Genomic DNA, 21,234 nt, shown 5'->3' on the forward strand with positions numbered 1-21,234 from the left:
CCTGCTGGGGGCACTGAAGCCCCAAGAGAGTGGTGAGGTAGGACTAGAAGGGAGGCAGGGTACAGGGTGGAAGGCTTTGATAGCACAACGCGTCTGGAATATTCTGCGGGCAGAGGGGGCCATGCCGAAGGAGCTGGGGGTCGGGGTCAGCGGTGAGGCTGGATGCTGGTCTGGCGGGGGTGGGGGGGAGGCACTTGGGCTAGCGGAGGGGGGAGGTGAGCTACGAGGTTACTGCTGAACAATGCCCTGGAAGGGTCCAAATGAGGGCCATTGCATGGGGAGGCTGCAGAGGCAAGATGTCAGGCACTGGTCTGGGCCAGTAACTGTCATTGTTGTTTCTGGTCATGGGCTTATGACTCAGAGGCCTGTGCTATTCCTCCCCTAGCCTGCGCCCCAGCCCCTTCCGGGTCTAAAGGGACCCTCTTTCCCTATCACTACTTCTCCCAAACCCAAACCTGAGCTGCTACCACTTCCCTTTCCCAAACCTAGAGCCAGCCAGTCAAGGTCAAGGTCCAAACCCCAGTCAGGGGCTCAAAGGAGCTTCTCTGGTGACAGAGGACTGTGGCGTGATCCTAATGGGTGTTGCCTGCACCCCAGCCAGTGGTCTAACTCGGGGACATCGCAGCACCTACCCTGTTCCCAGCTGGGCAAGAAGGCCATGCCCCTGGGGCACCGGCGTGGCTCGGTCTGTTAAGCCGACATCAGCTCAGGTCATGATCTCCTGGTCCATGGATTCAAGCCCCACGTCAGGGCCCTGTGTGGACAGCTCAGAGCCTGGAGCTGCTTCCGATTCTGCGTCTCCCTCTCTCTGACCCTCCCCGACTCATGCTCTATCACTCTCTCTCAAAAATGAATAGACATTAGGGGCGCCTGGGTGGCTTAGTCGGTTAAGCGTCCAACTTTCACTCAGGTCATGATCTCGCGGCTCGTGGGTTCAAGCCCCGTGTCAGGCTCTGTGCTGACTGCCAGCTCAGAGCCTGGAACCTGTTTCAGAGTCTGTGACTCCCTCTCTCTCTGACCCTCCCCTGCTCATGCTGTCTCTCTCTCTCATAGAAATAAATAAAACATTAAAAAAAAATTAAAAAAAATAAATAAATAAATAAAAATGAATAGACATTAAAAAAAAAAAGGCCACGCCCCTGAGGCTTCCCAGAGGTACAGGGACAACCAGGAAAGTGGTGCACAGACCCAGGAGCAGGGACAGAGGACCCAGCCCCAAGGCCAGGCCCCTCCTGCTGCGTCCCCTTGCCCCTCCTCGCTCACACATTAACCTTCACAGGCGCACGCAGGCACACAACGTTCGTGCACATGGACACACGCGCAATGAGATCCACCCCACGCAGGGCCTGTGTGAGCTGCCGCTGGGCTTGGCCAGGGCGTCACTGATAAATGAATAACTAGTAACGCCTGGTGCCCGCTGGGAAAGGATGTAGGCGGAGGGACCAGAACTGTAAATGCCAGAATGAAGGAAACACAGCAAGGGGCAGAGGTGAGACAGCAAAAGGAAGACTGGGAGAACGGGGAGCACAGAAAAGACCTAGAGCGAGAGCCAGAGGCCCGGCCCTGAGTCGGAACCATCAAGAACTTTCTGGATGTGCCTGTGTGCCTACTGCCCCCGCCCTCAGGCAGCATCCAGGCACAGACAGCAACATGCACGCACGTGTGAGCACATGCATGCTCACACACACACCAAGGGGGAGAGAGAGCGGTGCATCTTTGACCAAAGTGGTGGAGAGTGTTGCCTTCTGAGCACAAGCCTTGGAGGAAGCCTCAGTAGAAACCAAGGTCACCTTTAATGTGCTTTTGGGCTCCTACTGGGCTAACGAAATTTGAGAATCCTCAGAAATTCAAATCACCTGTTCCCTGAGGTTCAGCTTTGGGAGGACTGGGGAGACACATTTTCTGGATCCAGGACTGGCACTTGTCCCCATCGCCCCTCCCTCTGTGCAGAAAACACAAACCCAGAAGGAGCCACGCCGCCCCTCTGAGGCTTACGCACTTGTGCCAAGCGTTTCCAGGCTTGTACGAGCGCCCCAGCAGTCCTGGCCCCCTCGCGCACCCCCATGGGCCACCCACGCCGGGTTTCGCGTCACCCGCGGACACCTGCCTTCTCCTCCTGCTGGCCTTGCTGTCGCCAGCTGGTCCAGGTGAACTGAGGCATCAGCCTGAGTGCCTCGGGTAATAGCTTCCAGGAGAGAAGCCCCAGACGAAACGCCACAGAATATAAATCCTAGAAAGTCTCCTCTCTGTGACCAGCAGGACTTTTTTTCTGAGGGCTCCAACCCCGGAAGGAATTGAGGACAGTTTTCTTAAAGGCTAACACTCAGGTGTCAGGTACTGTCCTGTGGACTTTATACATACTGACCCATTCAAAGGTATTATCACTGGCCCCATTTTAGAGATAAGCAACGTGAGGCAGAGAGAAGTTAGGTAAGTGGCCCAACAGCACACAGCTAATAAGTGATTCAAACCCTGTCTGGGTCTGGGCTCTTAACCATCGCATCAAACTGCCTCTTCATCATGTTTTCGTTGAAAGTGAGGACACTAACAGAGCCTGGCTTGACCCCAGCCAGGAGCAACTCTCCCAAGCCTCTGGGGCCCTGAAGCAGCCGCGGAGACTCCTCTAGTTTGGGGGTGTGAACCTCAAAGCAGCCACCCTCAAAGTGGCAGGAATGATACAGCCAAGTGGCCCGAGAAACCAACACCAACTCACCAAGACTCGTCAGCCCCCCTGCAGAAGTTTGGCTGGAGCCCTCTGTCAGCTCCCCTTCCCCACACCCCCACCCCAGCCTCTCAAGGGGGAGAGGCAGACAGAGTAGGGCAAGGGAGGGAGGCTGCACCCTGGGCTCCCACTTACTTGAAGAAGTCTTCCTTGCAGTAGACGCTCCCGGCCCTGGAGAAGCACCTGTCCGCCAGCTGCATCTGGCAGTCTGCACACTTGAGGCAAGAGCTGTGCCAGTGTCTGTCCAGGACCTTCAGGATGAACTTGTCCAGGATGTGCTGGTTGCAGCCGGCACACTGAGGGATCTCTGTGGGCAGAGGAGAGACAGGCAGAGTGAGCCTTCCACACAGCACTGCTAAGCGGACCAGATCCTGTGTGGATGCCTTCTGCTCGTCACGACTCCTTTCCCACTAGAGGGAAAGGACAGAACCCAACCGCTTGGGGCCGTCGCAAATGATTGTGCAGGTTGTACACCACACAGAGGTCGCTGGTCAAGGAGGCACGTGGGAAGTGAAATCCAACCTGCCCTGTGTTTCCCATTAGGAGGTGGGATCTTCCAGGGGCCAGAATAGTGTTTCTTTTGCAGCTCCGTCTCCCAGCCACCTAGCACAGTGCCTGGCACGCACGAGTAGCTCCACAGATACATATCGCTGTATAAATATTTGAGCAAATCCTTTCTAAGAAGCTGACCTCAACACAGGTCACCTGCTTCTCCTGTGCACTCCAAAATACCAACAGAAGTAGGAAAACCAAGTCTCTCAGGAATCCTACGTGTTTCTTGATTCATATCATGTTTGTTGATGTGATATGATTTTAAAGTGTTAACGTAAGGGAATTGGCCTCAAAGCACAGGGGACAAAGTGTGAACACATCTAGGTAGAAAGAAAGCTCTCTCAAGTTCTAAGTCATTTGTATCTCAGACCTGTAGACAGCCTATGGGGACACTCACTACATGACACCACTTGTGTCAGACACACAAATGTCAGTGTTGGGCACAGTAACCCCAAAACCAGCCTGCTCCCCTTTATGGCCTCAGCAGCTACCAGCATTTGTCTGAAAAACCCACTAGCGGCCTTGCCCTTTGACCCCATTCTCAGACCAAAACGCCCCATGGAAACTACAAGAACCACAGTGAGACAGAGATGCAGGGGTCTGAATATTTGCTACCCGCCCAGGGCATGTGGCATTCTTTTCTATCTCCGAAGTTTTCCTCGTTGACAAAGAAAATGTTCACCCAACCAGCTACCAAGTTACTTACCGAACAGTTCTGATGTGCCCAGCAAGGTACTAAGCACATGACAGCAACAGGAATTTCTACCAAATAAGGGGGGATGGGTAGGACACAGGTTGGGACCGCGGGTTCTTGAGCCAGCCTCCTGGGTTTGAATCCTGGCTCTGCTTTTTAGCGGGCAAATCACTTGGCCTCTCCCTGCCCAGTTCTCTCATCTGTAACAAGGGTGGGGGAGGGGGAGGTGATGAAGACAGAAGTCCCTGGTAGGAGGGTTGTGAAGGGTAAGTGAATCAATACCATAGGACAAGGCCAGTATCCAGTAGGTGCTCAATAAAGGTTTGCTGCTATTAGGAGACAATCGCAGTAAGAGTGTTCCCTGTGGCGCTGCTGCGGCTGTGGGGAAGGAACGTTAGGGACCCACGTTCATGGGCTTGATCTCATTGATCAAGGATCTGCACAGCTGTCCCCAGGCTCCTGTGGAGGCTCATTTGTGCCCACATGACAGGCAGCCGCGCCAAGGCGGGGAAGGGGGGTGATGCCTGTCTGTCTGCAGGTAGTGCTCCTCCGACTACAACTACACCCCTACCTCTCTCGGGGACCATCTGGACTGACGTCCCTGGAGCAGCAGGGAAGAGGTCTGAGAGCAAGGGGCCTTAGCAGCGTAGACATCTGGATAAGCAGAAGGGAGACTCTGAGGGGCGAGGGCTGCACACCCGGGGACTCCCGCGGTGTGACAAGGCCAGCCTGCGGGGGTGGGGGAGGGGGACAACTCGTGTAAAGGGGCTCCTAAACGGCCCGGGGCGCGGGTTCTCCTGCCTGCGCGTTCTCACTTGGAGCCGCGCAGCCGCCAAGCCAGGGCTGCAGGAAGGCGGTGTGGAGCCGCGTTGCTCTGGCACCATTTTTCACGCGACCGGAGAGAAGGCCGAAGCTCCCTCCCCACCCCCCACCCCCACCCCAGGCGCAGGGACCTGGCTTGCAGATCGGCAGGAACGCGCGCGCACCAGCCCTTCCCAGGTCCCAGACCGTGTGCAACCGTCTGCCGCCCGGGGCCATCGGGGACGCGGCGACACGGCCCGCTAGGGGCATCTCTGTGAGCGAACGAACGGCTGAGTCCGAGGGCCGGGGGGCCCGCCCGTGGAGGCAGATGAGCCCTCGGAGAACCCGGACGGAGACGCGTCCCCCGGGCGCGGGGCGTGCGTCCGCCGCTCGCTCCCGCACCCGCCCCGCTCCCGGGCCAGAGGGCGCCCATTCCCACCTAATTGTTGTCTGGCCTTGCCTCGGGGAAAGCTGCGGCTATATTTCTCCTCCCGGCCGCAAATGCATGGGAATGAGGGCGAGGATGTGTGCTCATAAAATTTATTTCGAGCTAGGTATCTACCGGGAGGCTTAATATGATGAGTATTCAAGAGAGAATACATTAAGGCTAATGTATGCAGGGCAGGGCGGGCAGGGGAGTTTTAGAGGCTTGGGAACGGAAACAACAGCCCGCTTAGGAACAACACTAAAAGCAGACAGACGAGCCATTTCAGCCTCCAGCTTGCAGGGAGGCTTCCTGCCAGGTCCAAACGCGCTGCCCAGACTCGGGGTTCTCAGCGGCCTTGGGACCAAACTGGGGTCCTCGAGTCTGGCAAAAATGTGAGGGCCACACTAAGGAGACTTTTTAAGTTAAAAATAAAGAAAGAAAACATTTCCCATTGTATTCCAATGTAGATTTTGAGAAGGGAGTGGCATTTTTAAAAACAATAGCAACATAGAAATGATTGAAGAGATCCACAATATACCAGTAATGGTAACACCAGACATCAAGAGCCTGTCGTGAACTCTGCCAGGTCCTGGGGGCATATCACCTCAATAATTCGTACAACTTGGTGAGGAAGGTGTTCGTATCCCCATTTTACAGATGACAAAACTGAGCCTCGGAGAGGTGAAGCAAAGTGCCCAAGGTCCCACAATGGGGAAAGAGGGATTTGAACCAAGAACCTATGCTTAAGGTAGGCTAGACTCAACCTGAGAGCCGGAAGGATCTGGACATCCATCACCTGGCTGGCTCTCTACCCTGTCATTTTATGGAGGGAAAGTGGAGGCGGAGAGGTAGTCTCAAAGCTGCTCTGCATATGGTGACAAGGGAGTAGATGAGCCGCTGGCTTCTGTTGCTCCTTAACAATTGGGCAAACGGAAATGTTTGAGACATAGATTTAGATACTTTGGACAGAGGATGCATGTGTTGTACGGGACGGATACCGAATGCCCAGAGGGTGGGAAGCGGGCGCCCCTGTCCTTCTAATCCCCTCCACCCAGCTGCACGGTGCCAGCTTGTTGAAGGCATCTGTCAAGTTCAGATTCATCCCTGCCTGTGAGGGGGTGGAGACTTGTGAACTCAGAGCCCACCCTTCAGGTGACAGCACTCCATGTAATTATTTTGATTAGTATGAAATGTAAGGTATCTAGAAATTTTCCCAGGAGCAACAACACAAGCTTTTTAAAAAAACCTACAATAAATTATAATTTTTAAATTCAGAGGGCCTGAACAGGACAGAGATCATATAGGTCTCATACCAGAAATTAAGTTGTAACCAAAATTTCCAAGGAGCCAGAAGACTTCCAAATCCCCAGTAAACACAACTTATTTTTTATGCCATGTTTGATATCCCAAAATTCCACCTTAAAAACTGGAATTTAAGCAGACCCTTGGAGTCACTAAGACAGAATTTAATCTATAAACAAATCAGTTCCCAATATGAGGAGTCATTTCATTTAAAATGAAAATTTTTATCTTATCCACATGCAAGTGTTCTTTGGTGATGCTCTCTGCTGGGGCTCTGCAGAGAATAAGCTCGGTCATGAAAAGACAGCAGAGCCCGTGGAAAAGCCAAGGAATCTGGGAGATGCACAATCTGTACAATACACTCCCCATTGGCAGGGCCCAGAATCTTCTGTCAGTCCTGCAGAGTGACATGGCTCAAAGCACAGACCTAAGCACAAGGAGAGCAGCTGTATAGGCAGGCTCACTTGGACACGTGCACTTGTTCCCCATGCACACACCTGCACACACACTCACACAAACACATAAACATAGTCAGACACACATATTCACACATAGTTAACAGTATATACACAGACACACATGACCAAACACATATATGCATACTAACACAATAGAGAAACACACAGAACCACAAATGAACAAAGATACACCCTGAGACACACACAAAGGCACCCACACACACCACATTCACATAGACACACAGACATAACACATATTTGCATATACTTAGATGCACACTTTTAACACACACACTCGTAGGTACACAAGCACACATATACCACAGTACTTACACAGAGTCACACACACACATAAACATGCACACACACACACATCCTCATGCACAGGCTGAGGCATCGCCGTACTGAGGGAAAAAAACCAGTTCTTCTGAAGTCGAGCTCCGTTTCTAAAAAGAAAGGCTGACTAAGGGAGCTGTCCAACCTCGAGGCAGTGGGGAAAGTGGGCACTGAGTGATACAGAAAGCTGGGGCAAAGTAGAAACGTTTTGTTCAACTACTCTTTTAGAAAACTATTGGGAGAATTTGAAAGTTTTCAGTTCTGCTTGGAGTTCAGATCTTCACATCTTTGGGTCTGCCAAACTGTTTATAATAAATCCCAGATCAGAGTCTGCTAGACCTGGGTTCAGATCTGACTCTCCCAAGTATATGATCTTGGACAAACTGCTTACAGTCTTTGAGCCCCTGACCTAGAAAACAGAGATGATAACCCCATTCTCCCAGGACTGCTGTGTGATCGCTTCAGATAATGAGTATAAGACACCTGGCCTCACAATACCATTGTCCAAGCTCAATGGCAGCTCCCTTTTCCATTCTCCCATGGCCAGCCGCCAACAAGATGAATTTATATACTTAAAGTACATTAAAATTATTTCATGTTTCATTATTTCCCAATATAATCTCCCCCTCCCTCGATACCCTCTCCCCCAACACAAAACACTCAAAAAACTCTCCTCCATCCCCTGAGTTCTAAAGCATCTGGAAGATGTATACCCCTTTTTAATCAACATAATCTCAGCGTATAAATAGCAGATAATGCAACATTACAAGGTTAAGTCTATTTGGCATAAAGAAATCTCACAGATTTTTTTTTCTCCATAGAATGCAGGCAAATTTGCCAGACCTTGGTTCCCTTCCCATATATCAAGGGTGAGAACAGGGAGGCCAAGACCACCAACCAGCTGACCTCACTTCACTTCTGCTATAATGTATGCAGATAACAGTGGATTGAGTTCAAATTAACAACTGAGGATTCTAGTATTTTTCCTGGAGATATCTAAACACCCAATGGAAAAGTGACTATTTCTTATTTGATAAGAACTAGAGAACAACCTTTTCTTTGCCTGTAACCTTAATCTACTTCTTTACGCAGGAAGCTTATAAAACCCATATCTTGGGGCGCCTGGGTGGCTTAGTCGGTTAAGCGGCTGACTTTCGCTTAGGTCATGATCTCACGGTTCATGGGTTCGAGCCCCGCCTCGGGCTCTGTGCTGACAGCCAGCTCAGAGCCTGGAGCCTGTTTCAGTCTGTGACTCCCTCTCTCTCTGACCCTCCCCTGCTCACGCTGTCTCTCTCTCTCCTAGAAATAAATAAAACATTAAAAAAAAATAAAACCCATATCTTGATGTCCAGCCAGCAAATCACCTAAAGTCCTGTGGTATGGGCATGAGCGGGGGGGGGGGGGGGGGCTTATTTTTCAGAGTGGCCCATCTGAAGATGGATTCCATTTTAAATCCCCAAATTCCCTCCATTAGTGAAGTTTCAGAAAGCTGGGAAGTAAGGGAGGTCACTTGAAGGGTCTGATGTGGTCTGTGGTGGACCAAATTGCCCCCTATAACCTCCTCCCTGTGACATATAAAAAGGATTGGGCATTTTTATTCCCCACTCACGTTTCCTCATTTCCAAGAAACTGCTCTCAAGGAACCAGGGGCCACTCTGAAACATTTTGGAGACGGTATGCGTTTGTTTGTTTGATCGATTTTAATTCTCTGAAAAATGGTGTTTTCTATCTCTCCCGTCAAGAAATAGCAACAAGGTGAGGAGAGACTTTTTTTTCCCACCGAAGAGACTAAGACTAGAAAGCCAACACACTTGACAATAACTTCTAAAATGTATTGAAGAAAATGTAGCTTTCTGGGAAAATGAATTTGGATTTCAGATATTTCCATTGGAACCATAATGCTGATGATTATCTTAATTTTTTAAACTAAGTCCTTTTGTGCTATTAGGAATAATGTCCCTTTAACCATGCCCCGAGATCAGATGAATATTTTGTAAAATTTGGACTTTGGACTTCTACCTTGGAGTCCCACTGAGACTGTTTGACTGCCTTTGGGGCAGAGTTCCTCTTTTTGTTTCACAATCTGACCAAACAGCCACGTGCCTGTGACAAGGTTTCCTTGGCTTCGTTCAGGAGAGGGAGCCAGGGTCTGTGGGAGATGCTTCCGGAGCTCCTGGTCCACAGAACCCACGACACTCCTGGTAGGCTTGGCCCCTCTTGAGACCCCCCCCCCCCCCCCCCCCCCCCCCCCCCCCCCCCCCCCCCCCCCGCCCAGAAGCACTCCAGCCGCCGAGGGCAGTTCTGTCTGGCAGATTCCTTGATCCTGATCTTTAAGACTGCAGGGGCTTTGAACTTTGCCAAGGACTTGCAAATCTGCATGTGCATTTTCTCTTCCCAGAAACCCGGGCGAAAAGGGAGCATCTACATTTGAAAGAGCTTCCCTAAAGGGACACAGTGGGGGGCCAAACTGGAGCGAGAAGATTCTTTTCGTCTGGGACGGGTTCTGGAGCTGACTGAAGACCAAGGCTTCTAACACCAAAGCCAGTGGCTTTCGCTCCAAACCCTTTTGCTCCAAACTCCAGAAGTAAGTAGTGTTTGAGCTCATCTTACATAACACTTGGCTGATATATGTTTCCAAAAATACACAATTTTTGTTTATTAAATTTCTTTACTGACTTAAAACTGAAAGAAGAAGCCAAATGGAACTTAAAGGAAACACATATACCATTGAAAAACTGTGCAAAGTATTGTTTTTCTTAGAATTCTCTATTCCTTTCCCACATATAAGGGGAAGAAAACACAAGAGTCAATGGGAGGCACTGCTGCTCATTATCTAAGGTTCCCAAGTAAGAAGGAAAATGGGTTTTTAAAAAATGTTTATTTATTATTTTTGAGAGACAGAGGCAGAGAGCAAGTCGGGGAGGGGCAAGAGAGAGAGGGAGACAGAATTTGAAACAGGCTCCAGGCTCCAAGCCTGCAGCACAGAGCCTGCAGTGGGGCTCGAACCCACAGCCTGTGAGATCATGACCTGAGCTTAACCGACTGAGCCACTCAGGCGCCCCAGAAGGAAGATGGTTTCAAAAAGGTAGGTTAGGGAAAGTCTGTTCAGTGGGGGCTTATTGATTTAGTCTGAGAGTGACTAATTCTCAAGTGCATCAACATAGGACCACAGGACACAGTAGGCATGTGACCACGCCTGCTGAAACTCAAACCTGGCTTCTGGAATCTCCAACTCTACGAACTATAATAGTGGTATAGTAAAAGCTCTAATACTGGATACATATTTCAAATATAAAGCTTTTCGATTCAAAGTTGCCACCACCACCACTGACAGTAAAATTCTGTTTTCTGGTCCCAACTCCCCTTTTTAAATCACCTGATGATTGTGGCAGAAGGAACCGAGGACTAATTCACCTACGCAGTCCTCAAACAGGAGACCTACGATCAGTTTTACATGACAAACCATGACTCTATGTGCCTGGGTTTTTTACCCCCGTCCTGGCTCTTTATTATCCATCCTTCTATTAAGGACAATTCATTTTTACTGAACAATTTATAGCTTCCTTTTCCATATTGTCTCCTATTCCAAACCCATGTATGTTGAAGAGTCCATAACATAATTCCCAAATATTTTATACATTTCTTCATAACTTAGAATTATCTCATAAACAACACAACTGAAGCACAAAATTCCAATATTAATTCTTCAAAACTTAAGAAGCAAAGGTGCATTGGACATCACAGTATTTTGTGATGGCAATGAACTTAAATAGAGCCACGACAATCCTGAGAAAAGCTTAATTTTTAAAAAATCACCTGATATATAATATTCTGTATTATAACTATATTTGCTTATATACTGTAAAAATACATCTACCTAACCATGGCTCATCTCATTTCTAGTTTTTCCGTGTGTGTGTGTGTGTGTGTGTGTGTGTGTGTGTGTGTGTGTATTTCTTAACAAATGACTAACCACTAGGAAAAAGTCAGAAAAGCCTTCTCATATCAGAAACGATCATGCCTAATGCTTTTTCCCTCCACCTCTCCTTTAAAATCCGCCCCCACCCAGATCCTGATTGTTTCATTTGGTGGTTTGGGGTCCCTTTGACAATCTCCTTTGTTCTTTTTCTGCTTAAGCAGCTCAAAAAACAGTAGCCTCTTCAATAGAAATATCAGAATCAAAAAGTATCCTGGAGACAATCTGATGTTACCATTTTAAGGCTGAATGTGGATCACATCGTAAAAGGAGTCCTGTAGTAAATAAAATACATGATGTAGAAATGTGTCTGCAGGTATGGGATTATCTTCTAAATTAGATATTGACACAGAATTAATATTCTTCAGTAAGATATCGGATATTCTCAGTAATTGCAAATAAAACAGAAAAGCACATTAAACAAATCCATGGCAGTCTATGGACATGCTGTGGGCACATCTCTGTTTCCACTCCATTTTCACATTTAATCATTGCTAAATCTCCACAACGTATTTTCCTGATGTCTCATTCCAGAGCAGTATTCCATATGTTTGGCAACCTCTCCCTCATAACAAGAAACTTTCAATTAATTTGGCTGCAAGTTTTGTCTCTATTAAGCCATTCCCAGAACCAATCCCTTAACCCTCTAACATTATAATTAAAGTAAATTATACTTTAAAGGCATTTGGGGGTGAGATACCGCAATAAAACATCTGTGGCTAGTCCCAGACTGTCAGAGGGATGGGGTGGTGAGGAAATCTGAGAAAAGAAATCCACCAAAATAACAAGGGGACTTAGATTTGCCTCCCAAGATGATTTTCCAATCCGCCGTTAATACAGTTCACCCGAAGTATATTTTCCAAGGGAGAATCAATTCCAATTTTGCCAGTTAAACCCAACCTGCCCATTTACTTCCAACAGTAGTGCCTCACAATGGTTAATTCACGCTCCACTTTGATCAGAGCTCCTATAGAGTTTAGGACCTAAAAAAGAGCAAAGTCTCACCTCACAGCAGCATCTATTTTAGGTGACTCTTTCCCACCACAAACAACAATAGCCCAGCTGCAGGGCTTCGGCCCTGGACCCAGAAACTGCCCTGCTTCCTAACACTCGGAAAAGGAAAGTAAGGGATCTCACCACCCTGCAGCTGGTCAGAGAGTCAATCCCCCCGCCAACCCCCTGTGCTGTGAATTCATGCATGAACCAGAGACCTCACAAAAGAAGGAAGGAAGAACCGAGGAAGAGAAGAAAGGAAGAGAAAGAGAATGAGAAGAAGATAGACATGTAAGGCACGATGGAATTTTACTAAAAGCAGTAGAGCCTGTTTGCTCACATCTGTGTGGTGGGCAGTTTGCTGTTTGCTCACATCTGTGCAGTGGGCCTTGTTAACCTCACCCTACGAAGGGAGAAAAGGCAGAAAGTCATTACAAAAGGTAAACCTGCACCCTCCCCACCCCCACCGCCACCATCTCCAACCCCAGCATCTGGTGCTACCACAGCAAACTGCCGCTTGAGTCCGTTTCCAACCTTGTTTCCCAAAGTAGGTGGTATTATTCCTCTTGCCCTATCAGCAGCTAACCTGGTTCTGAGTGTCTATGCATTCCGAAGCTTCTCGGCTCTAGTCCTGATAAATCTCCCTAAATGAAAGCAATGACACAAGGGCCCTACATCCAAGGCCACCAACCCTCTCCATCCACAACTCTTCAATGTGAAGGAGACTAGTTTCCCAGCCGGAGAAATCCACCAAATATCCATCCTTGCTGACCAAAACAAGAAGCTCAAAGCACTCTTCTTAACAAGGCATAGAAAGGTTAGTCCGTGTTAACTAATTTTCCACTCCTGGAGAATTGCAGGTGCAACCCTCCGCCCCTTCCTCCAGGGCTGCCTCCTCAGCAAAGGGGGTCCCTCTGGGTTCTGCCTGCTAATGCGGTGCTAAGTACTCACTAATTGACTGTAGCACGCGGTGAAAGGGCACTAAATCCGAGGCAAATGGGAAATTAGGACAATGGGAATAGTTAGGGCTTGAGGCCGGCTACACCTGGTCAGCGGGGGTCAGCAGGTCAGTGTTCAAAACCGAAGACGCCCCCGTGGGCCGTGTTTTGTCTACTCACTGGAAAGAAATTGCTTTGCCGGTTTCCTGCCCCCTCGGCCCCCACCTCACCCCTAGGAGGACTCAATTTTTAAAAAACGGACCCTGGTATTTGCAGGGCTGTAAGCGGTCTCCAAGAGGTTGCTCACGTTGCTCTAATCCCCAGAGCACTCAGCCAACATTCTTGCCTTAACCGCTTTGTTTTTGGCCGGTCTAGAGGAAGGTACACCCAGCATTTGGTCTTCCTTCAACATCTTGGTAGTTCCCGGTTTTATCCCGTCCCGGCTTGGCTAACAATTCCTCTCCTTCCTGATTAGTTTCACCCTTCAGAGCCCTTTAAAGGACATTCACTCTGCCATCTAAAAATAAATAAATAAATAAATAAAATAAAAAAATAAAAGTGAAAAGAAAAAAAAAATAAAAGTCCCGTCCTGGATGCAGCCAACCTCTGAGCGCCCCCGACTGAAGCCTGCGCCCGGCTCTCGCCCGGCGCGGCTTCCTCCGAAAGGCAGGTGCAACCTGCGGCGGGCGCCCGTGCGCCTTTCCCGACACACTGCGGCACCAACTACATCTCCAGATCGAATCTAATTCACTTCATCAGCTGCGCAGGTGGAGACCTCATCTCTCTTGAGCCCGCCACGTTTCGAGCGCTCGTCGAGGTCCGCTAAGCGCTGGGAACAGCGCCCGGAGCGGAGGCTCGAACGCGGGCACGGCGCGCTGGGTGCACGTCGCGCTGGGTGCGCGGACCGCGCGGACCCCGCTGGCTGCCTCCGGGATCGGTGCCGCTTCCCAAAGAGGGGGGAAAAAATCCTTTCCAAGGGTTAAAGTCCCGGAAAGGCTCGGGCCGCTGGAGTTGGAGTTTAGTTTTGTCTTCCCAGAGGCTTGGCGAGAAACGAGTACGGGGAGAGAGAGGTTTCCGCCCGGCGCCCCTCGGCGGGGCACGCAGTCCAGGATCCCGCCTACCGCGCCTTTCTCCGCGGGCAAAGTCCTGCCGCCGCTCCAGGGCGGGGCGGAAACCGGGTCGCAGGCTCGGCCAGTCCGGCTCGCTCCGGGCCGCCCAGGATAGTAACCAGAGAAATGAATCGGGCAAGGTGGATAGAGAAAGGGCCAAGGCGCGGGAATGCCGACTGTGGCGCGCGGTGGGCGCAGAGGCCGTCCGTCCCTTGCCCCCTTCGCAGCCACGACCTCTGCCTCGGGCTGCGGGACGCGGCGCGCGCAAAGCCGGCTCTCCCAGAAGCGCCGTCCTGTCGGCACTGGCTTCCCCGGGCAAGCCCTCCGACACCCCGGGCGAGCCTCGGGCGAGCGCACGGCACCCGCAGGCGCGCAGCAAGCGCCTGTTGAAGGAAAGCATCGCCAGTTCCCTGGGCCACCCAGGCCTGCTGCGCTCACCCGCGGGGCGGAGGAGCACTGCCCTGGTGGCGCCGGGGTCACGCAGGTCGCGCTCTCGGACCCGAGGACGCCACTCCCGGCCAGCCCCGCCTGGCGCTGGTTTTCCACGAGCCTCGCCAAGCGAGGAAACAACTCGAGTTAGGTTGCTTCCTCTTCTCAGTCCCGACTTCCCCGGACACCGGGGGCCGCTCAGTGCAGACCTTCGCCCCTCACCCGCCCTGGCTGCCTGCTCCGTGTCCGGGTGAAATCGTTAATTCCAATCCCTGAGTGCACTGGGGTCGCGCGCTGCCACGGAGGGCTCCCCTCCGCCTTCACTATCCTGTTGGGTCGAGACGGTGGAACTCAGGAGGCCAGAGCCCGCCGGCCTCTCAGGTGCCCTCGGCCACCCGCCTCCGAAAGCCGTGGTGCCAATTCCGTCTGGGTGGTGCGAAGCTCTGGCCTGAGGCTGCGGTGGGATGCCCGAGGTTAGGAAATCTGAGTCCCCAACGCGCAAAGGCCCGAATCTGCCGGCGGGGACAGCCACCAGCCTGACCTTTAAAAGTTGGCTCACGCCTGACAGTGTTTTTGTGACACGGGGAAAGAGATTTGTGGTGCCCGGGGCTGCTGTCTGAATTTCTGTATCGGAATCTGAATCAATCAATACCTCTCTGTCTCTCCATAGATATAATATATGACGATATATATCATATAATAAATTTTTTTCTTGTTTTTCTTTCCTGCCCCACCAGAGAAGGCAGGAATGGAAAGAAGCTCGAATAGCTGCTCCAGAGTTTGAAAGAACTCCTGGTCCGGGAAAGGAGTCCATTCCACCCGTTAAGAAATAGTCTGCAAGGAAGATAAGTTCGGGGGCGGGGGGGGGGGGATTCTGACTCTGGTGCTGGAAGATTTACCCCCACGCACCCGCAGGCTCCCGGGAAGGGAAGAAAAGGGGAGAAAGGGCAGTGGGGCGTCCTAGAGCAATTCTTCACCCAGAGAAGAACTGGGTGTAGAACTTGATTTGTACAAAATCAAACACCCTTTTCCGACTGCTTCGGGGCTCGTAAGAGCTGCAAGAAGTAGATATTTTAGGAGACAAGGGTGGGATGGGAGATGTCCCAGACATGTTACCCATTTATCACTCCGTGCCTCGACCGAGGGCTCTCTCCTTCCTCCCGCCCAGGTTGGCCAGCTCTCCAGCCCGCAACCCGGGGCCGTCGGGGGCCGTTGTCCTTTCGCTTGGCGCGCGCGGAGAGACCAAGTGGGAGATAGGCCCAAACCGAGGGCAAGGGGTGGATAGAACGTCCACCTCCCTGCATGTCCCTTACTGTTCTGCGTCGTCTTAGCTTGCAAGAGGGGCAGGGCCGAGATGCGTGTGGACACCGACGATTTCAGGGAGGAGACCGGTTCTGAAGAAGATCGGGAGGCCATCACCGATCACCGCACCCAACTCTGTCCCTCTCCCCACCACGCCCCCGGTCGGGAGCTGTGAGAATTCGGACCTTGGCGTTCTACAGCCCGGAGGGAGGGGTAATACCTGGGCCTTAGCAGGATGTGCCCACAATTGGAGAGAGATCCGTGACCTAATCGTGGGCCAAGTAGCTGGGACCCACCAGCTTAGAACAAGTTCCCTTTCTGAACCTATCCACCTGGTTAGGGGGGGAAACACCCCAAAATTTTCAAAAGGGCCGTCTGGCCTATGCTGGATGTGACCTGAGCCCGTGCTGGACTTGACCTCGAGGGTGCAGCCCCCTACTAACAGCGCTGCCGCCACCCGGAGTAAGGAGCCAGGGGTTTTGAGTTCCTTAGAAAACACTGACCCCAGAGGCAGGAGCGGGGCTGCCCAGCAACCCGTCGGAGGTTTAAGGGGGGGACCCCACTTCTCTACCCTGGGTTGCTCCACGGATGGCTCCCAGACTCCTCTCGCCGGATTCTCCCCGAGCTTCCTGCCCCACGCCACGCCCCTCAATCGGTTGAAGATCCTCAAACTGATCTCGAGAAGTCTGAGCCTGGCGTGGGCCCCATCGGGCCGCCCGTAGCTGTCGAATTGGCGAGGCTATCACTCACCCTCTAATCCCACCTCGGGGAAGCAGGAGGGGGTTAACCATGCTAACAAGTCGGCCCAGGACAGAGCAGTGGGGGGGGGGGGGGGGGGAGCCGGGGGCCAGAGAGCAAGCAAGGAGGCCAAGAGAGAATTTCTTACTCTCCTTGGTCATGTTTTCCATCAAGGAGTGTAACTCAGCCACCCTCAAAAGAATAGTCTGACTGCGGGTGAAGCAAACTGGATTCAAATCCCTAAAACTGGATTCAAAACCTTAAAGCACCGCTATGAGGCTAGGACACCAGAGGGACCCAGGTTGGGGGACCCCCACATCTGTGCTCCGAAGTGCTCCATCTGTGGTGGCTCAGGGTAAGGAAAATGAATATTTGTTTGTGTGTGTCCAGCTAGGGGCCGGAGGACAACCCAAACCTTCCAGTTGTGGGGTTGGAAGAACCCTTGTGGGAGAGCCTTTCTGTTGTCTCCTCTCCTCCAAGGTTTAAACCCCCTCAGACTGAGAATGCCCCTTCTTCCTTGAGGCCCAAGGGCATGCTCCCCAACCCCACCCCACCTCAAGTCCTTAGGCCCCGGGGCCTCCTGTCCCAGGAAAGAGAATGGCGGTGTCTATGTGTGTGAGGGGACCACACCCCACCTATGCCCAGTTCCCAGCACTAACAGCTCGATGGCCAACAGCCACATCCGCTGGAAGCGGGTATGTTCCATGCACATCCCCTAAGAAAAAAATGCTGGACTCTCCAATCTTCAGAGATTGGGCCCCTCAATTTTGGCTACTGCCTCCTTCAACCCAGACCACAGAACCAGGACAAGACAAAAGGAAGGGCAGACCAACCTCTCTGGGTTCGGCCTGACTCTGCTGGGCATGGGGGATGAGAGGCCCATTCTCTGCCTCACAGAGTTTTCCATGGTTGGAACCCAGGCTCGAGCCCTGATGAACTGTAGCTCTGAAGGCAAGCTCTTGGCATTTTAGGAAATCGAGTTCCTGAGGTGGAAATCAAAGTTTGTTTCTGAGTAAGAGAAACAAAAAGTGAGACAATCTAAGAGTGTTTTCAGAGCATCCTGAAAAAGGCTGTCCGAGCAGAGCCCCCCCCCCCCCGCCCCCGTCCTTCTTTGTGGTCCTGACAGTCCACCTAAGGACCACAACTATTAAAGAACAGGTGTACTGGATAACAAGGACACGAGTCATGCACACGCCCTCTGCCCACTCACACACTCCCCCCCCCCCCCACGCAGAGCTACAATCGGCTTAAGGACTTGGAGCTCCTTTGCCAGCGTCTGTGTTTCTGTTTGTGCGGGGGCTGAGAACCCACTCCTTGCCCGTGGTGGGGTGGGGGCAGCAAGGGCAGCAGCCAACCCCCAAAGCCTTCTGCAGACACATCTAGGTCAGCAGTAAACTTCCCAAGACGCGGTGCAGACGTGGAACTGTTTGCCAACAGTTGACAGGAAAAGACAATGGATAACTGCAGGATACAGCCGAAGAACAACCTAACGGGTTTGGGTGAAGCTATCCCCTTCTAGTTCTTTCTCAAAAACTTGCCACGGAAGCCCAGAACGGACGCTCCCACCCTGCGCTTTGAGATAGGGTCCAAGCAGAATCCCTGCGGCGGAGAGCTAGGGCGCAGGAGGGCGCAGCCGCGCGCCCTAGTTCGTAGGTAGACACCATTATTTTATTTACTTAAAATAAACGTCGAGAACGTAGCTACCGCTCCACTTAAGAAATCGCGGGCGGAAGCAAAGCCCCTTGGCAAGCGGAGTGAAGGGACCTTTCCCTCTCCACGGTGCCCAGGAGTGTTCCCCAGAGCCCTCCAGCCTGCAGGGCAGGACTCGATAGGCGCCCGCCTTGCGCGCGCGATGCTCCGGGAACTGCTCGGACCTCCGCACCTATTCTCCATCGAAGACTCCGTTTGGGAGTGAGGGACACAGATTCCCTTCGGGAAAATGCCTGAGCACGCACACCCAAACACACACACAGACTTGGGATAAACACGTCCCGAGCTCTCTCGGACTTGCTAGTTTAGGGCGCGGGAAAGAAAGTGGGTGGGCGAGCAAAACGTCCAAACACCCTCCCCTTCCGAGGCCAAGCCATCCTGAGAGTGTGTCCTCGTGTGCGCAAAGGCTGTGCGCAAAGACAAGTTCACAACTTCGTCCCGGCGCTTCTCCCTCCCCTGCATTCCTCGGCTAGCTGGAACATGGCGAGTTGACTTCACTGGGAGCAGGCAGTCCCCGGCTGCGCAGGCTGCAGGCGCCGCGGGCAGCAGCGGCTGAGGACGCACCAGGCGCGCACGCCCAGCGCGCGGGGACAGAGCGTGTGGCCTGGGCTTCCGCGCCGCCAGCCCCGGGGGCGGGGGACGCGCTCTCCAACTTCCCGCCAGCTGGGGTGAAGTTGCCCAGGCGGTACTTCGAGCTTTGACCGTCACCCCGGGAAAGCGGATGATTTACGGAGACCACCCCAGCCCTCAGGCCTGGCCTGCAGCTCCTTCCCATGGTGTCCCCAAACAGCACTCTCCCAGCGCTCCTAGAAAAGCCATGGGCTGGAGATGCGAGGTTCGGTACCTTCGGCTGACCTCGAGCACGATCAAGGGGCTTTCACTTTCGGCACCAAAAGCCAAGAGCCAGGCCCTTTAAGCGCACTCTGGCTAATGCCCCTGCCCTGTGACCGCCTCTGCACCCGGGCCGGCGGCCCCTCTCCCCGCCCGGCCCCTCCAGTCCAGGCTACACGTAGCGTCCGACCCGCCCCGTACCGGCCAAGCCTGCTGGCTGTCTTGTTATCAAATTAAATCCGCGAGAAAGGGGGGTGTCTTACGTTGCATCGGCACACCAAGCATCTCCGGGAGCCCCTTGACAGCCCCCTCCGCGGGGACAGCTGCGCTCTGCATCATCTTGGAGCGAGAGCCAGGGAGTCGCAGTCTACCGAGATCTCCTGCTCTCTCGCTTAATAAGCCGGATTCAGAAATTTGAAAATAATAATAAAAACCCCAACCAGGCCGCCGAAGTCACGGTGGAAGCCAGACCCTCCGCCTCTCCGGGAGGATTCCACAGGCTGGCTGGCCCCCTCCCCCCGCCAGTGCTCAGTCTGTTTCAAATCCCTTTGATCTCGCTCTCCCGGGTAGGTGCACATCCCGGGTTGAGGAGACGCTGTTGCTGCAGCTCTGGCTTTCTTCCCCTCCTCCTTCCCCCGCCCGCCGCTCTCCCCCTCCCCCTCCACCCTTCGCGTGCCGGCCGCCCGGGCGGCCGCGGTCACCCAGGCGTTTTGATTCATTCACACTGCAGGAACGGCCGTGACGTCGCTTTCCGCAGGGAGGCCCGCCCTTCAGCCAATCCCCACACCCGGCAGCGGGCCGCCGACCCGGGCCGGAGTGGGGGTCCCGGCGCCCCGAGTGGGGAGGGCAGGGCAGGGGGGCGGGGCCGCACAGAACGGGGCGGGGCCTCGCGGGCCGTCCCCCCCACCCCTCCCCCCCCAGCCCCCAGCGCCGGGCCGTGCGGGCTCGCTCCCTGGGTATAAATACTGCGGCGGACTCGGCCGCGGCAGCAGGTGGCCCTGGACAGCTGCGCCCAGGGCTTGCGGGTTTCCGGACCCGGCCCGCGGCTCGCGTCCCCGCTGCCGCTCCATTCGGAGTAAAGGATGGAGGAAGGCGGGGCAGACCCTCCGAAGGCCCGGGCCGCACGCAGTCTTCCGCTCGCGCGCTCTCGGTCCGGGGTTTCTCTCCGCCCGGGACTCTATCCACCACCGTCCCCCTCCTCCTCCTCTCCTCTGGCCAAATCCTTTCCCGCCGGCGCTTCCCAGCCCCTGCGCTCCCTCTCCCCCGCGTCTGGCTGAGGTTGGGCCAGGGACAGCGCGTACTTGGCCGGGAGGGCTCGAGTCACGCAGCGGGCAACGGCGGGCGGGGGAAGGCGGCCGGGGGCTGTGCGCCGAGGTGGCCGGGACACCGAGGCCTGCCGCCGGGAACCTGCTCCCCTCCCCCGCCCCGTCGGGGGCCGGCACCTTTCTGGCCGCGGGGCCGCGGGCGCCGCTCTGCCCACGCCGGCTCATCTGGGTCCTGTCCAGTTCCGGAGACTGCCCTGCCTCGCCTGCTACAACCGCGGGCGATTTGAACAATTCCCGACCTCGTGCGTGCAGGGCGGCGACGCGGACACGGACACCGGGCTAACCGGCGAAGCGGCGTGGGTGGCTTATTGTGTTTACAAGGCACACATGCACGCTTAAAATTCCCAACGCAGGTTTCTGGAGGGAATAAAACAGGCCACCACTGGGGCAGGTGGCCGCCCAGTTTCTCTAATGCTTCACCAGGTGCTCGACGCTGCTCGGCTGCAGGCGCAGGAAGCCCACCTCCCTTGCCACGGGACCCGGAGGCTCTACGGTTCCCACCCCCTCGACACGCCCATTCTGAATTTCGTTACAGAGATATAGACACATGTGCTCTCTCAGTCTAGTCAAGTCCAGAGGCAAAGGGGACCA

General features: G+C 53.4%; 1 protein-coding gene across 1 annotated transcript in view; it reads right to left on the minus strand.

Moving 5' to 3' along the window:
- LHX4 (LIM homeobox 4) overlaps positions 1-19,657 on the minus strand; it is a 42,939-nt gene extending 23,282 nt beyond the window's left edge. Inside the window, exons 1-2 of the mRNA XM_039249511.1 lie at positions 19,582-19,657; positions 2,858-3,029 (exon numbers count right to left, since the gene is read on the minus strand). Of these exons, the coding sequence (XP_039105442.1) occupies positions 2,858-3,029; positions 19,582-19,657 (248 nt within the window). The remainder of the gene's footprint in view (positions 1-2,857; positions 3,030-19,581) is intronic.
- Between the last annotated feature and the right edge of the window lie 1,577 nt (positions 19,658-21,234).

This window comes from Hyaena hyaena, unplaced genomic scaffold, assembly GCF_003009895.1.
Source record: "Hyaena hyaena isolate Hyena2069 unplaced genomic scaffold, ASM300989v1 scaffold_339, whole genome shotgun sequence".
NCBI lineage: Eukaryota > Metazoa > Chordata > Mammalia > Carnivora > Hyaenidae > Hyaena > Hyaena hyaena.